The following is a 17,500-nucleotide window of genomic DNA, read 5'->3' as shown; positions in this document are numbered from 1 at the left end:
AGTCATGACGTCTCAGCCCAGTTTTTATATCATCAAAAATAAATAATGAAAAGCAAAGTGATTCACAAACATCATTGTGATGAGAACGACCTCACATGACATGGAGGGGGCGGGGCTTACGACCTGTACTGCAGCCAGACACCAGGGGGCGATCAGGAGGATTTCAAACAGAAAAACCTCTCTTATTAAAACTGTTTCCTGTGCGACCCGTGTGTTTCAGACGAGCTCCAGCTCCATCCGGGCGACCCGGACCGCGAGCAGAACGACCACCAGGCGTCCGTCCCCGAGCTGCACGACGCCAGCATCCCCGACAACCAGCGCGACGCCACGCCCCCTCCCCTGGAGCCAGGCCACGCCCACAACATCCATCACATGTCGCACCGGGCCGGGAACACGTACGACCACCAACACCCCCGACATCCCCACCACCTCCACCAGCAGCATCAAGGTGAGACTGGAGCAAAGGAGAATCTGAAGCTGAATTCTGTAGGAACGTCACCATCGTCACCGTGTGTGTGTGAGTGTGTGTGTGTGTGTGTGTGTGTGTGTGTGTGTGTGTGGGTGTCACACTGATAATCCTCACGTCTCGGGAACTGTATCAATGAAGTCGCTCACAGAAAACAGACACCGAGCTCCGTCCCTTCACACACTTCCTCCACAGGAAATCCTCTCTTTCTTCATACATCATGTGTGTACGTGCGTGTGTGTGTGTGTGTGTGTGTGTGTGTGTGTGTGTGTGCGTGTGTGTGTGTGTGTGCGTACTATAGAATGACCGCTGACTCTATATTTTACCCCTCGTGTCACCGGACCCTCGTGTGCATGACATCACACACGTCCTGTGCCTCGCTCCGTTTCCCACAGTGCTCCGTTCTCTCCGACCTCTGACCTCGCGGACCGGCCAGCATGACATCATCTGTAAAGCAACAGTCTGTTATTGTCGTTGTTGTTGACAGTGACGCTCACGTCATGTAGTAAATAGCTGCGTTTGCCCTCAGAGCTACCTCCGCTAATGGGGTCATCCTCTGCCCTGACCTCTCGGGGCCCCTGGGCTGGTGCTCAGGAGACCCCGGTCGCTAATCCATTAGCTCGCCGGTTAGCGCTGTTAAAAACTGCCGACGTCAAATGACAAGCTACTTAGACTTGTGTGAAATCAAAGATTGTTTTGGCTGCAAACCGCTCGTGTGTCGACCGGAGGAACATCTGTCCAGAGAACATCTGTCTGTCCAGAGAGCATCTGTCTGTCCAGAGAACATCTGTCTGTCCAGAGAGCATCTGTCTTTCCAGAGAACATCTGTCTGTCCTCTGTCTGTCCAGAGAACATCTGTCTTTCCAGAGAACATCTGTCTGTCTAGAGAACATCTGTCTGTCCAGAGAACATCTGTCTGTCCAGAGAGCATCTGTCTGTCTAGAGAACATCTGTCTGTCCAGAGAACATCTGTCTGTCTGTCTGTCTGTCTGTCCAGAGAACATCTGTCTGTCCAGAGAACATCCGTCTTTCCAGAGAACATCTGTCTGTCCAGAGAACATCTGTCTGTCTAGAGAACATCTGTCTGTCTGTCCAGAGAACATCTGTCTGTCCGTCTGTCTTTCTGTCCAGAGAACATCTGTCTGCCTAGAGAACATCTGTCTGTCTGTCCAGAGAACATCTGTCTGTCCAGAGAACATCTGTCTGTCTAGAGAACATCTGTCTGTCCAGAGAACATCTGTCTGTCCAGAGAGCATCTGTCTGTCTAGAGAACATCTGTCTGTCCAGAGAACATCTGTCTGTCTGTCTGTCTGTCCAGAGAACATCTGTCTGTCTGTCTGTCTGTCCAGAGAACATCTGTCTGTCGAGCACTGATGCTTTTCTGTCCGTCAACAATGTTCAGATGTCTGACTCTTGAACACACAGAGACTCTGTGAGCAGCTTCACTTCACCTCGGCCTCTCGTCGTCTCCGTTTCCCCCTCGAGGCTCATCAAAGCGTCGCCTCGCGTTTTCAAATGTGACATTTTACGACAGAGCAAACAAACAGAATCCGCGGTTGCGCAACAGACGTCGTTTTGTCCGGACGGGGAAATCGTCTCAGGGCGACTCCGTAAATCACAGCCGACGGTCGCACCGGCCGACAGGGGAGTGTTGGATTTCAAGCCCCCTCCCTCCCTGCGTCCCTCCCGCAGCTGGAGTCTGAGGTGACCTGGGACTTCCTGTCGCAGCGTGGCCTCACTGTACCGCGACCTTTGACCTCCCCGTACCCTGCAGCATGTGTTTGGATTGTTGTAATGAAAACAGGCCGTGAGGAAAGAGGCCGAGATCAGTGTGTGTGTGTGTGTGTGTGTGTGTGTGTGCGTGTGTGTGCGTGTGTGTGTGTGTGTGTCTGGACTGTGTCTCCAGAGGAGAGGGACAGCAGTGACCTGAGGCTAACACACACACACACTCCTTGGTATTCCTGTACCTGCGAGGCCCCTCACACACACACTCTCCCCGACACCAACACCAGAGTCTTTCTCGTCCGTACATTGCAGAACCAAAGTTCTCGGTTGTTTTTCATTCAGATCCACAAATGATTCCCTGGGAAATCTGTGAACATGTCAAAACAAGTTTCTGTCTCACAATGTAGAAGAAAGAGAAGAAAGAGAAGAAAGTCCCTGGATCTGCTCCAGAGTGTAATGGATTCTCAGTTGGTCCACGTTCAAACGCACCGGGGGTGAAAACAAACACTGGAAGGAGGAAACTGACGCTGCGTTCCACTGGACCTCGGCTCTCGGAGGTCGGGGTGGAGAAGTTCCTCCGGCCGCCTGAGTCGGATTTCGTTCCAGTTGCGACTCTCGAATGAAATTCCGAGTTGCGATGTTGTGATGGAACGCAGCGCGATCCTGACCCTGCGCTCCGTTACACCTCGGAACTCGGACGGCAGCTTCATTCTACCATTATGATCCACGAACTCGGATTAACTGACCTCGGAATTGCAACTGGAAATCGCCTCCCGGGAGCTCGGAGCTCGGAGGTCTACTGGGAACGCAGCGTGGATCCAAGTTTGAACCCACTAACATCTCTGAAGAAGTGACAAACACTTTCCTCACTCTCGAGGGAAAAGTCTCCATCCAATAAAAAATTGTCCAACTTCAAAAGAAAACCACCATAATAAAATTCTTCAATCCTCTGAAAGAACTGTCACGTTCTAAGTCGAGAGAGAAGATGTTCTTTCAAACATGTCTTGAATATCAGGACAAAGTTTGGTTCGTTTCAAACCCCAGAAATAAAAATAGCGGCGCCGTGTCATGTTTTCCTGCTGGACAGTTTTCCAGTCGGGTCTGATGAATTGTTTTATCCAGTTTGGAAAAACTTGACTGGTTCCATTATTAGAGCGGGAACAACCAGCTACGGGTCCCCAGAGGGACATTATTCACCAGGGGACATGTGTGTAGCTCTGTAGTAAAGTTTAGCCTAGTGTGTGTGTGTGTGTGTGTGTGTGTGTGTATGTGGTAGTGTGTTTATGTGGGTGCGTGTGTGTGTGTGTGAGTGTGTGTGTGTGTGTGTGTTTGTGTGTATATGTGTGTGCATGTGTGTGGGTGTGAGAAAAGATCATATCTCTATTTCTGAAAAGTGAAAACATCTGGTTCAGATATAATTAATAATATCTGAGAAAGAATCTTCTGTCCTTTTGAAATTAACATTTCAAAGAGATTGAAAAAAAAAAATGTCCCCTGTTCTTCAGAGATTCACTAAGTTTAAAAATTCCTTACATATAAATAAGATTTATTTTGGTTGTAGATGAGGTGGATGCCGCCACCCAGCACTACCCAGAAGCCACTGCTGTCCTCCCCGCCCCCCACATGATGGCCCTGGTCATGTCCCAGCTGCAGCCGCTCCTGCAGGGCTTCAACCGCTCCCTGGAGCACCTGAGCCGGCAGGTGGGGGACCTGGCCCGCGACGTGGCCCAGCTGAAGGGCGGCCAGCGGGGGGCGGAGCTGCAGGAGCAGGGGGCGGAGCCGCAGGGACAGGAGGCGGGGCCGCAGGAGCAGGAGGCGGGGCCGCAGGAGCAGGAGGGTACCAACCGCGACGAGGCAGCGGAGGAGTACCTGGAGGCCAAACTGGACGAGGTGTTCCAGCACATCAGTGAGATCCGGGCGCAGATGGAAGGTCAGCGGACGGACATGGAGAACGGGCTGCACTCCCAGCATGCAATGCTGCACTACAACCTCACCAGCTTCAAGACGGACGTCGACGTGAAGCTGAAGCGCCACCAGAAGATGCTGCAGGTCAGTGGACGACAGCGACAGAGCGACATCATGAAAAGGGTTTTGATTATGATCCTGATGATTCCCTCTCGGCCGTTAACCTCTGACCTTGACCTCAGGTCAGCCTGCAGGCGATGAACGCCACCCTGTCCGAGCTGAAGCTGGAGCAGGATCAACAGCTGGAGGATCGTCCGCCTTTGACCCCGCCGCCGCCGCCACCACCCTCAGACTCCTCCCCCCTGTGGGAGGCCATCGAGCGGCTGGACAACATGGTGGTCAACAACACAGTGAAGGTGGGTCCGTCGGAGACAAGCTACTATACCGTACACAAACAATTTATCTATTCATCAAATTCATCCAAATCTAAATAATTCACATTTTATCAATTGTTTTTTTTTACAACTGTAAATATCAAATGAAATGCTCAGAAGCTAAATTACTAAGACCCTAAGATATTTAGATGCTAAGACGCTAAGATGTTAAGATGCTTAGACGCTAAGATGCTAAGATGTTAAGATGCTAAGATGTTAAGATGCTAAGATGCTATGATGCTAAGATGCCAAGATGTTAAGACGCTAAGATGTTAAGATGCTAAGATGCTAAGATGTTAAGATGCTAAGATGCTAAGACGCTAAGACGCTAAGATGTTAAGACGCTAAGATGCTAAGACGCCAAGATGCTAAGACGCTAAGATGTTAAGACGCTAAGATGCTAAGACGCCAAGATGCTAAGACGCTAAGATGTTAAGACGCTAAAATGCTAAGACTCCAAGATGCTAAGACACCAAGATGCTAAGATGCTAAGATGCTAAGAGCGCTGCAGCGTTATGGAACTCACGAGCTGGAGGTAAAATGTAACTGACAGAAATGAAAAACAGGAAACAGTTTTAAAACCTTCTGAGCAGGTGAACGGGCTGATGGAGGACGAGGAGGTGACCGCGGGAGACGTCCAGCAGCTCAGGTTGGACGTTAAGGAGCTGGAGAAGCTGATCAACCACACGGCCCGGAAGAGCCAGGTGCTGTTCATGGAGACGGGCCTGGAGGTGGAGGACGCCAAGGTGGCGGTGCTGCGGCGGGTGGAGGAGCTGGCGGGGAACCTGACGCAGCACCGCAAGCGGCTGCAGGAGGCGGACGTGGACATTGCCTACCTGTACGACGCCCTGTACCAGAACCACTCGGCCGGCGCCGACTGCAACTGCAAGGGGCTGACGGCCGCCGTGGCCCGGCTGCAGAGGGGCGTGGTCAACGTGACGGCGCTGGCCAACGAGAACAGGCTGGCCCTGGACGAGGTCGCCGAGGGCGGGGCGGAGCAGTGGACGGGCGGGGACAGCGGCTGGGAGCCGGCGGTGGAGGCAGTTCAACGTGGCCTCCAGCAGGTGGGAAGAATAAAAACTGCCGACAACAAACCAATATCTATTTCTTCGTGTTCATTTACGACACTACAAGTGTGCCACTGAAAATTGAACAAATCAGTGCATGGTCTCCCGTCTCCGTGGGTGTGTTTAGTCTCCATAGAAACGTCTCTTGCCCTTTGACAAAGGGCAACCAACCTTGCAACTGGAGTAAACGTTCCGAGAGTCAGGACAGATTTCTTTCCTTTCCCCTCGTCCTCGTCCCGCAGGTGAAGGAGTCTCTGGTCTCGGAGCGGAGCAGGACCGGCGCCCTGGAGCTCAGCGTGTCCCACCTGAGCGGCTCGCTGTCGGACGGCCTGGCCGAGGTCGGCGGCCTGAGGGAGCGCGACAGGAAGGTGAGGGAGGAGATGCAGCACCTGTCGGGCTCCTTCAACTCGCTGCTGAAAGACGCCATCCGCCACAGCGACGTGCTGGAGCTGCTGCTGGGCGAGGAGGTGCTGGAGTTCCTGGAGTGGCCCGTCCAGGACCAGGAGGCCAACTCCATCCCCGCGCTGAAGGAGCAGCTGAGGCGGCTGCAGGAGCGAGTGGGAGGGAACGACCTGAGCATCGCGACGCTGCTCGGCAGCCGGACGGGTACGAACCTCCGGGATTCACCGGCTGACATTTCTGCGCGTGTTTGATTCTCCTCAGAGTCCGACTCCTTCTTCTTCTGTTCCCAGGAGGCCGAGAGGAGGAGCCATCAGCCGACCAGCCGTCCTCCTCCCACCTCCTCCATCACGAGTGGCGTCCTAGCGACGCGAGGCGGAGCGACGATGGAGCAGCGGCGGCGGCAGCCAGGGAGCGACAGATGCTCCTCCGCCCCGACGGGACGCGTCCGGAGCACGGGGGCGACGGCGGCGATCTGTGGAACCTGGAGAAGGTGGTGGAGGAGCTGGTGCTGAAGGTGCAGCGGCTGGAGGAGGAGGAGCCCTGCCCCTGCCCCAGCTCCTCCGCAGCCCCGGGCGGGGAGGACGCCAAGCTGCAGGCGGAGGTGACGTGGCTGAAGAGAGGCCTGGAGGAGCACCTGAGGGTGTTCAAGAACGTCTTCAGCAACGCCGACGTGCTGGCGGCGTCCGAGGCCACGCTGGAGCTCGACAAGCTGTGGCAGCTGGTGAAGAGCCGAGACGGGAAGAGAGAGAAGAAGAAGAGAGGAGGAGGAGGAGGAGGAGGAGGAGGAGCAAACCATCGCAGCAGGAGAGAATCATCAGGTGAGTGTTCTACTATCTCTAACAAGACAAAAATAGACATTTGTTTAAGAACAAAAACACGAGTGAGGACATGAATGTGTTTTATCCTCTTTCCCTCCAGGTGTACTTCCTGTTCCTTCCGTCGAATCAGACGACTCCCTGATGTTCGTGGCCGGTTCACCGCGGAGCGTCTCCGGCGGCGCCGCCATCGCGCTCCAGGCGTCTCTGAACCGACGGGGCCGCTACCGCTCGGACACCGGCACCTTCACGGCTCCGGCGGACGGGTTCTACCTGTTCGTCCTCACCTTGGACCTGAGGCCGGGCCCCGCCCACGTGGTGCTGAGGAAGGGGGCGGGCGGAGCTACGGTCGCCCTGCAGCGACGGGAGGCGGCGGAGGAGGAGGAGGCGGGGCCTGTCACAGGTGTGAGCCTGCTGCGGCTGAGGGGAGGGGAGGAGGTGAGGCTGGAACTGAGGGGGGGGGCGTGGGCGGAGTCAGAGGACAATTTGTTTGCGGGGTTGCTGCTCCACCGGACCACTTGAGGGCGCTGTGGGAAACAGTCATGTTCACCAAGAGGTCCAACGCTTTTACGTTTTCTAATTTCCTGCTGGTGGAGAACCATTAATGGATAAACTGTGGAATCGGAGGAAAATCGAACCGCCTACCCGTAAACCTCCGGTCAGTTCCGATTCACCGGTGAATTCCTTTGAGCTCCACAAACGTCTTCAAATGAAAAATGTCTTGGAAAAACTGATTTTTTTCTGTTTTCTTTGCTCCGACTGTTTTCACGTTTCACATCTGTGAGTATAGTCAGACTTCAGTCTGATTGGCTGTTGGACCCTGTGACGTCATCATCTTAGGCAGCTTCTGTCCGAGCCCGAGGAGCGTGAAGGTTCACGTGTAAAAACCCCGTTTATAGGAGAAATTTCACTTTGACATATTTTTACGAGGAAAATATTTGTTATGTAAATCAGCTGTTGGTGTTTGTGAAGTGCTGATATATTTCTGTAAAAACACAGAGTGGTTTAAATATATATATATATATGTATGTATTTATATAAAGGATCATTTGAGCAGTTTGTTTGTGTTTTCATGACGGAGAAATTTAATATCAGATGACAAAAAAAATCTGTCGCTGGTCTGTGAATTAATAAAAAAGTTTTTATCTACAGTAAAGTGTCGTGTGATCGATGATGTCACATCGCTGTTCTGATGTCAACATTCTACATTTTTCACTCTTCAACTTAGTCGATCAACATGAAGTGAACTGTTAATAGATTAATTTCTCTGGCAGAAATGTATCGATTTCGTTATCAAACAATCTGCACTGATTTTTTCTTCTGCTGCTCCACGTCAGAGTCATTAATGCAAAAATACAGAAATATTGTTTGTGATAACATAAAAGACGACGAAAAACTGACTGAAACTACATTTTCAAAATGTCTGAGGAAAATTTAAAAAACAATACTTTTTCTACTTAAACTGCGGTTGATGATGTTTTAAATGCGTCCAAATGTAAAAATCCAGCAAATGTATAAAGGTCAATTTTAGTCCCAGAAATTCGGAGAAAAGAAAAAAGACGGTAAATATCAGAAGAAGTGAAATAACGACGAGAGACATTGAACGTTTCCTTTAAACATTTTAATCATCTGTCGACTCTACAGTAGAAAAATAAGCATCAAAAATATACCAACAAATCAACAACAGAAGATCTGGCGAAGCAAAAAAGGCAAAAAAACCAACAAAAACTTTTGACATGAAAAAATAATAATTTCTCTTCATTTGAATTATCGACACTTGGTGTTTTTTGATCTCAGGATCTGGTCTGAAACACAAACTTAACAAAGTTTAATTAAAGTCGGATTTTATCCTGAAAAGATAAAATCACTGCCTGCTTCTTCATTTAATTTTTTAAAAATGAAATCCTTATTTAACATAATTTTCCTTCTTTTGTAAAGATTTATACTGAGGTTTTTGAAACTGAGAATCAATCAGGACAGAATTAGTATTTTTCATATTAATCTCTTTTGTACTTTAAGAGAAAAACAATGGTCTGTGTACTTACTATTAATATTAGGCAACATATTTTCTGTATTTTCCAGACTTCAGACCAGACTTTGGGTTCGTTTGTTTTAGCTCACCTGCTGCCCAGGCAGGCGGGCGGGGTCAGCACGCCCCCCAGGAGTTCTTGGCAGTAGTAAAGAAGTCTTTTGATTTATTATTTTTCTTATTTTGAATGATTTTTCCTTCATAATCTACGGAACAAAGTCGAACGTGGTCCGAGCAGAAAAATATGAGAAGCTTCTACCCGAACGACGGGAGAAAGAAAAGAGCGACGAGCAAAGAGAAGGAAGCTCTAATCTTCAACACTCGTGAACTACGTCGAGTCACTGCACTAAAAAAAGAAAATATTATCTGCATATATAATCCATACAGTAGATGTACAGTAGAGCGGAGCGACTCCGCGAAGGCTAGAACACGTCTGACGACATCATGCTAAATATTAGCTGCAACTCTGGTAAAGTAAAAAGCTTTTAGTTATTCTTGGTCTAAACTCCTCTAACAGGCTGCGAGAGGACGGAGCTCCGCCCCCCCGGTGCAGTATGACGAGGGCGGGACGTCCCACACGAGGCGACTAACTCACTTTGTAAAAAATTAGATCAGGTCTATATTATAATAATAATAGAAGAGTATATATATATATATATTCAGGTTATACGCAGGTAGAATAGTTGAGTTTCATCTACACACAACTCAAGTCTGACAAGCCTAGAAAAATAAATAAGAGGAAATAGATTTATAATCAGAGTCTCACTTCCTGTCCCATGTCCTTCACTTCCTGCAGAACGGTCACAGGGTCACGGGGTCGCAGTCAGGGTCACGGGGTCGCAGTCAGGGTCACCGTGTCAGTCGACAGACTATTTCAGAAGCGATGAATCATTTCAGTCTTTTTTTCTTTTTGACTGACGCGGGGTTTTGAGGCAGATAAAGATTTTTACAGTGTGAAAATAAATCTGCTTCTTTCTGGTGAAACCGTTTCAATACGAATCTGTGCACGACTTGTCGTTCAAGTCTTTTCTTCGTCCTTTAGGAAAATAAAACTGACTTCTTTTGTCGCTTTTTTGTGTGAATCATTTTGGGGAGAAAAAAAACCCTGATGTGAGTATTTCCTGTGATTCAGGATTTAATAACTTCCTCGTTCTGGAGAAGCGATGTGGTCGATACTGGAACTCAGCCTCTGGTTGTGGGAACAAATTAAAACTAATCATCTGAAATGAAACTGAAGGAAACTCAGACGCTTCAGATCAAAACGTGTTGGTTTGATTCTGTTGTTGGTGAAAAAGCAGATTGGGGCTGAAACTAACGACTAGTTTGATTCTCTCAATCTTTTGTTTTCACTTTGTTGAAGTCGACGACTTTAATCCTCTTGTTCAGTCTTTGGATTCACTCCCTGATCCAAAGAAACGTAGAATCAGAATAACAACAAACTCTCTCGCATGAGAATCTGAAACAAAACGATCGATCGATCGATCAGTTTTCTTTCCATGGATTGATCGCAGCAGCTGCTCTAGTTTGTCTTGTTCTCACAGACTAATAAACACGTTGATGTGGATGATAAAGATTAATAACTGGTTCTGGCTCCGTCACATGAAGCTTCGTCTGGATGAGACGTTCACAGACACAAACTCGTCTGTAGATCTGTGTCTGACGTGAGGAGTGAAGCAGGAGAAACTCTTCAATACGTTTCAATAAAAAGAAAAAACAAACGAGACGTTTCGATCAGTTGAATCATCGCCCTTCAGACGTCGTTTTGCTCCCAACGATGAATATGTGACGTCGGCCTCGGCCCGATCAGCTGGCCGGGCGGAACCGAGCAACGTAGGCGCCGCAGGACGAGCAGTAGGGGAGCTGCGGCGTGGCGGGACGCTGCTGACAGAGCGAGCAGAGCTGAGGGTCCCGGCGGGGCCGAGGAGGAGGCGGAGCCTGGAGGGTCCGCTGGTGGCGAGCGGCGCGGGGATCCCAGGGGGGGCCGGGCTGCAGCGTCCTGTAGTCGGCATCGCGTCGCCAGTCACTCTCAGGGGGGACGTCCAGGCGGAGAGGATGGGCGGGGCCTGGTGGGTGTGATGGGTAGTGGGCGGAGCCGTTGACTTTACTGGGCAGCGACGGTTGCCGGTAGTGACTGTTAGTGGCGGCGGCGGCTGTGTTGGCAGAGCGGCGAGGGTGGGACAGTGTGGCGTAGAGATTCTGTGGACCATGCGGCGGGGGGGCGGGGGTGGAGCCAGCTCTGGGCCTGGGGAGGGAGGAAGAGGAGGAAGAGGGGGGCGGGGCTCGGCGAGGAGCCCGGGGCAGAGTGCCATAACTCAGCGCGACGTTGTGGAGACTTTGATGCCGGTCAGACACAACCAGAGACTGCTGCTGGACACCGGGTCCAGATCCTGAGGAGGAGGAAGAGGAAGAGGAAGAATATTAGAATGTGATGATGCATCATCAAATTTTTGAAACTACATTTATTCACAGCTTGTCCAGAAAAACATCTGAAAACAAAACAAATGACAAATTCTGTTTCCTCTGACGTCAACACGACGTCACGGTAGGAAACGTTCACGTGGTTCAGTGAGTTTCTGTCTCAGAATCAATGAAAACATATGAAACATCATCAGAGAGAATCTGAGTCTCTATGGAAACGTTATTAAAATATGATAAAGTTAGAGAACTTAGATTTATTTTGTTTCCTTCTCATCTTTGCTGCCTTCATGAGATGCAGTTGGCTTTATTCTCAATGAAACTAATGTGGAGTCGAGGTCAACGGTCATAAACAGTTTCATTTAAGACTTTTATAAATGTGATTTAAGACCTGAGTCTTTTTATTTTCACGTTATGGTGCAGAATCATTTCCCTGCTGCTCCGTCACGAGTCTCTCCTGTGGACGCGGAGGCTCTTCAATCATCCATATTATTAGTTCATCATTATTATTATTATTATTCCTCAAACTAGAGGCTGGATCATCTGAGACGTTGAAACAGTCTGGAGGAGCAGAGCGGTGGTGGTGGTGCTGAAGGTGGAGGTGGAGGGCCAGCGTGTTACCTGTGCGTCCCCAGGTGGAGAGGCCCGAGCTGGGGGGCCGTGATGTCTGCGAGGGGGGGAGGTGCTGTGGAGGATGTGCAGGAGCTGAGGGGCCGTGGTGTCGGGGTTGGTGGTGGTGGAGGTGGAGGAGGAAGGAGGGATCTGTGAAGGAGGAGGAGGAGGAGGGGAGGTGCAGGGAGGAGGTGCTGGGGCGACGGGGGAGGGAGGAGGAACAGGAGGAGTGAAGGTCGGGGTGTCTGGGGGGGGGCCTGGACGCGGAGGGGTCCTTCAGGGAGGAGGTGGAAGTAAGAGATGAGAAAAGGAAAGAATGGAAGAAAAGAAAGAAAAGAAAAAGAAATTAAAGGAAAGAAAAAAAGGAAAAAAAAAGAGTAAACAAAAATATTAAAATGAAAGAAAGAAAAGAATAAAGAAAAAAAAGAAAGAAAGGAATAAGGTGGAGGAGAAATGAAAGGAGGTGGAGAAGCAGCAGAGTAAAAAAAGAGAGTAAGATGAGGAAGGTGAAGATGAAAAAGAAAAAATAATTAGAAAAGAAAACAGACATTTAATATGGAGAGATGAGAAAACAGATGCAGACAAAGAAAAACAGGAGTAAAAAATAAATGAACACAAGTTAGAAAGATGAAGGAAAAGAATGAAAATGACAAAACAAAAACATACGACACTGTGAAACAGTGAATCTGTGAATCAGAGATGAAAGTTTGTTTTTCTTTCAGACAGAAAATGATTAAATGTTTCGACACGTCGCCTCACGATTCGTCTGAGCAAAGATTCTGTTTCATTAATCTAAACTGATCGATTGATTAATTGTGTGACAGGTTTGTAAGTTTATTAATCATTTTAATATTTTAAAAAAAGGAAAATATTTATAATTTTTCATTTTTTAAATCACGGTAAACTCAACATGTGTGTGTGAAAAGAAAAGAAGTCAGAACATGTTACATTAAACTGAACATTCAATAATTTATTAATAACAATAACCATCAGATGTTTTCATGCTGAATGATGTGATGGAATCTTTCCACCAACTATTTTTTAATTCAAGTTCTATATATTTGGTTCTATTTGTGTTTTATTTTTATTTTTAGTTATTTATGATGGAGTTTATAGTTAAACTGTAAAATATCAAACCTCAATTGTGTTCCTTTCTTATACGGTTTTGATAACATCTTAATTTCAACATGAAAAAAAAGTTGAATTTTTACAGTATTTTATGATCTGAGGAGGAAGAATATTCTTTAAACCTCAAGTAAATAAACATCAGTGGTTTATTTTCTCAACTGCAGCTGATTTGTCTCCATGTCTATGTTTATATAAATGAAATATATTTAACATATTAATGTTTCAGTGGATCTGTATCAGAGGAAGAGGAAGAACCAGGATTCAGACGTTGATCCTCTGCAGTCAAACCTCAAGCCGTCGCTTCAGATCTGCACTCCGGATAAAGACTTAATGGGCGAACTAAATCACGATCAATAATTAATGCGCAGGCCTGAGGGGATTCCTGTGGAACGGATACAAGATGGCTGAACGCCGGCGGCGGAGGGCGAGACTCTGACACCAGCAGACGTCTTCACAGCTGAGTGAGTTGTAATAACTCCATCGGTTTCACACGTCGTCGCTCACACACATTTATTAATTATCAAAACTATTTGTTCTGTGGTTCATTAAGGAAATAAACTCTCCTTCGTTTCTGAAATCAAAAATGTTGAATTCACTTATTTACTGAGATAAATAGGAAAAATATCAGGGGAGGCACCGGGACGAAAATTGGTACCCGAATCCTAACTGACATTTTTCACCATTGCATAAATTAGCCTCAATGTGCTTTTTTACAAAAAAATCTGCCTGCAGTTACAGCGTGCGACCACAGGGTGGCAGCATGATCAAACCAGTGGTGGAGGAAGATGATTGAGTGTGCATGTGTGTGCGTGTCTTACGCAGCTGCGGGAGAGGCCAATGTTCTGGGGTCTCGACCCGATGGCGGTTCCACTCAGGCTGCGGGCGATGCGTCGCAGGTTGTCTGCGCTGTAGCTCTCGTCCTCGCCCACCGCCGGCTGCGCGGAGAAGAGATGTCACATCGTCACAAATGTAAAATAAAAACTCAAAACGGAACTATTGGATGAATGAAGTAGGTTTATGGGAGAAATCAAGGAGCTTCCGGAAAACTGTCTGACAGAAAGGTATCTAAAAACTTAAGCAGTGAAACTTGTGAATAAAGATGGAGGACCAAAGGATCTTTTCGTAACCATAGTGACGTCATAACAGCAACACAGTGTCAGTGACATCACAACCCTCTTTGTCTGAACAAGGACAAATCACATGACTGCTTTCTGTTCACAACTGATCCCCGCTGATCATTGATGGTCATTATTGATCCGAGGCAAAGTCAATGTAGAGGGACACACAAACACACACACTCGTACCTTATGCAGAGCTGAGACCGGTGTTCTGTAGGCGTATCTCTCGATCTCTGCCGTCGGTGTTTTGGACCGTCCAGATCCTGACAGCATCCTCCTCACACCTGCACAAACACAAACACACAGAGACACACACAGACACACACACACACACAGATAGACAGAGACACACACACACACACACACACAGATAGACAGAGACACACACACACACACACACACACACACACACACACACACACACAGATAGACAGAGACACACACACACACACACACACACATTAGATACTATAGTAGTACTCTCCATGTTGTTATTGCAGATTGACAGTAACAGTTGATCCTACCTGGTTTGTTGCCGGTGGGCTGAGGACTGACTCCGCGGCTGCCCCGGTGCATGCTGGGAGCCAGCAGACTGGCCTGGTACAGCGAGTCCAGCTCTGACAGCTCCTCGCCGAGCAGTGCTGCATCCCCCCCCGCTCCTCCTCCTCCTGCATTCTGGGAACCGTAGTATCTGTTGACGTTCTCCGCCCAGCGCTCCACCGGCAGGGCAGCTCTGTAGTCCTGGCTGGGGGGCACGGGGGCGGTCGCACCGGGGCGAGTTGCAGGAGGCGGGGCGGCAGCGGCTGTGGAGGGCGAGTCTGTGTGCACGAAGGTCGGTGGATCAGGAGAATCAACCTCATCATCGCGGTTAGGCAGGTCCAGATGTAAGCAGGACCAGTTTCTGGTAGGAGGGGGCGGGGCTAGTCTGGAGGTGGGGCCGGGCACAGTGGGCGTTGCAAGTGGCTGTCTGATGTAACATGGCTCCTTCTCCATCAACAGCCGACACCGGTCGTCGGGGCCGACAGGTGATGGGGTTCTGGAGTACGGCCTGGGTGGGGGCGGGGCTTGTGCTGGGATGGGGACCGGGGGGGTTGTGGTCCACTGGGCGGGGTGGTCCCCCTCCTCAGGTGGAGGAGGCGGAGCCAACTCTTCCAGAGAACTCTGCTCCAAGGTGTCCACACATAGAGAAGGGAGGGGGCGGGAGTAAGAGAGGGTGGCCCGAGTCCTGCTCTCCTCCCTGGGAGAACCTGTAGCGGCCCTGGTGCTGGAGGCGGGGTCAGACACAGAGTTTGTTTTTGGAGGGTGGGGCTTAACAAGGTAGGCAGAGAGAGGCGGGGCCTGCTGGGCCTGACCGGTGGCTGATTGGTCGCACTGTCTGTTCGTCAGAAGTATTTGGAGCGAGAGAGGCTTTTCACTGCAGAGAGAGAGAGAGACAGAGGCGTGTTAGGAAGGAAGAGTGTGTGTGTGTGTGTGTGTGTGTTGGCCTGCAGTATGTTTGGAACAGATGGTGTCATTCGAGAGTTCTGGCTAAACACAGGGCTGGTTGTGTGTGTGTGTGTGTGTGTGTGTGTGTGTGTGTGTGTGTGTGTGTGTGTGTGTGTGTGTGTGTGTGTGTGTGTGTGTGTGTGTGTATGTTTCTGAAGTCGTTTCCTTGCGAATGTTGACAATCTGTCGCCATGGTTCACGCCCCGAATGAGCTGGTCGTCACGACACGATTTACAATGTGAAATTTCTGGACAGAACAAAAAAACATCCTGATGACGTGTTATTCTTAAGGTGTGCGTGTGTGTGTGTGTGTGTAACTACAGTGGGAGAAGTTTGACTTCAAACCTTTAAAGACCTTGTTAACACCACACAATTTAACAGCTGTTTCAGTATCAATATTGCTCATGAAAATAATCTGATTAACTTCACCTGAGGGGGCGGGGCTTATGACCTATACTGCAGCCAGCCACCAGGGGGCGATCGTAACGATCTGGCTTCACGTCCAAGGAGCCGTCATGCCGTTGATCTTTATTTACAGTCTAGTTGTTTGAACCTGATTTTTATCTTAATTACTATTTGATTGTAAATCACAAGAAGATTTTTTTTAATACAACAGAAACATTTCCTGAAGCCACGTGACATCTGATTGGTCGAGCATACTGCAGGTGGTACCTGGGCTGTTGCTCCTCCTCCTCCTCCTGCTGTTGTTGCTCAGGTTGCTGCTGCTGCAGTTGCATGCGTTGCTGCAGGCTGCGGGCTCTCCTCATGCAGCGCTGCAGCCGGCCGTGACTACTAGCCCCGCCCTCATGCGCCGCCGGCCGCAGCTTGGCTGCAGCGAGGTCACGCGAGGTCAAACGGAAATGAACATGAAAAAAAAAAGAAAAAAGAACAAAAGACAGAAACGAATAAGGAAAAATAAAGATGCAGACAATAACTTGCTGTGATGATTTCATGCAAAAAAGTAAATAGACACGGAAAATGAAATATCAGCCTGTTGACATGGTGAAAAGTTTGTGTGTGTGTGTTATGGAAATGAGAGATGAAAATATTTACAGACCAATAACTCAGGTTGGATTCTCGATGAAATGGTTAAAAAAAAAGTATTAAAACAACATTAAATTAACTTAATTAAAACCAAACTAACTCAAACCAAACTGGATTAATATTCTAATTTATTACAGCAAACTGTTGTTTAAAAAAAAAAAAATTCCATCAGTAATAATAACACTGTACTCACGGAGTTATGTTTCTGTCTGTGAGAACCGAGCGAAGGCAACCTCACACATCAGGAACTTTGAGCTCGTCAGAGCTTCTACGTCCCTTTAACGATTCCTTACCCTTTATGTGTTTGTGCAGATATTTAAACCAGAGACTCACTGTTATTGAAACATGACGGTTCCTCTCTGCGACACACACTGATGCAGAAGGTGTGTATGTGTGTGTCAGAGGTATGGATTCACACCTCACACCATGAAGCTCATGACATCATATTTACTGTATCTCCCCTACTGATGAAACGATCATACACTTTTTTTTTTACCAAATCATAATATTTCCCTGATTCCTGCGGATGTTTCTAAGACGTCCGATATTTCCTAATGCCTCGTGCACATGGTGAGTACAATGTTTTTATGACGGATAGAAATGAAGAGTAGATCTACAAAGGTCCGATCCAAAGATAAACTGGAATCAGTCAGAGGAGGTTTGCAGATCTGAAGCTCGAGTCATCCGGACGTTTTGTTCTGAAATCGTTTAATGTCTCGACACGGTGACGACAAACTGCTACACGAAGCTGTGTGTGTGTGTGAGTGTGTGTGTGTACATTCCTCAGTAACACACAAACATGTTGAAATCTCAATGGTTAATGTCAGTGAACAGCGGGTCACTGGTTGCCATTAG

General features: G+C 48.5%; 2 protein-coding genes across 6 annotated transcripts in view; one reads left to right on the top strand and one right to left on the bottom strand.

Moving 5' to 3' along the window:
- Positions 1-7,925, top strand: part of mmrn2a (multimerin 2a) — a 17,695-nt gene extending 9,770 nt beyond the window's left edge. Inside the window, exons 5-11 of the mRNA XM_035605258.2 lie at positions 221-448; positions 3,753-4,240; positions 4,339-4,512; positions 5,124-5,594; positions 5,840-6,203; positions 6,290-6,817; positions 6,918-7,925. Of these exons, the coding sequence (XP_035461151.2) occupies positions 221-448; positions 3,753-4,240; positions 4,339-4,512; positions 5,124-5,594; positions 5,840-6,203; positions 6,290-6,817; positions 6,918-7,336 (2,672 nt within the window). The 3' untranslated portion in view covers positions 7,337-7,925. The remainder of the gene's footprint in view (positions 1-220; positions 449-3,752; positions 4,241-4,338; positions 4,513-5,123; positions 5,595-5,839; positions 6,204-6,289; positions 6,818-6,917) is intronic.
- Positions 7,926-8,420: 495 nt separating this feature from the next.
- usp54a (ubiquitin specific peptidase 54a) overlaps positions 8,421-17,500 on the bottom strand; it is a 43,570-nt gene continuing 34,490 nt past the window's right edge. For 4 of the 5 annotated variants that reach the window (XM_047335062.1, XM_047335063.1, XM_035605256.2 and 1 more), the window contains 6 exons: positions 16,274-16,430; positions 14,641-15,530; positions 14,303-14,400; positions 13,817-13,933; positions 11,880-12,144; positions 8,421-11,230 (listed from right to left, as the gene is read on the bottom strand). In XM_047335062.1, coding sequence (XP_047191018.1) covers positions 10,647-11,230; positions 11,880-12,144; positions 13,817-13,933; positions 14,303-14,400; positions 14,641-15,530; positions 16,274-16,430 — 2,111 coding nt within the window. In that variant the 3' untranslated portion in view covers positions 8,421-10,646. The remainder of the gene's footprint in view (positions 11,231-11,879; positions 12,145-13,816; positions 13,934-14,302; positions 14,401-14,640; positions 15,531-16,273; positions 16,431-17,500) is intronic. The other variant, XM_047335064.1, reaches the window with a different exon arrangement.

This window comes from Scophthalmus maximus, chromosome 10, assembly GCF_022379125.1.
Source record: "Scophthalmus maximus strain ysfricsl-2021 chromosome 10, ASM2237912v1, whole genome shotgun sequence".
Lineage (NCBI taxonomy): Eukaryota > Metazoa > Chordata > Actinopteri > Pleuronectiformes > Scophthalmidae > Scophthalmus > Scophthalmus maximus.
The sequence above is the reverse complement of the archived record's forward strand: the minus strand, read 5'-3'. Positions and strand labels throughout refer to the sequence as shown.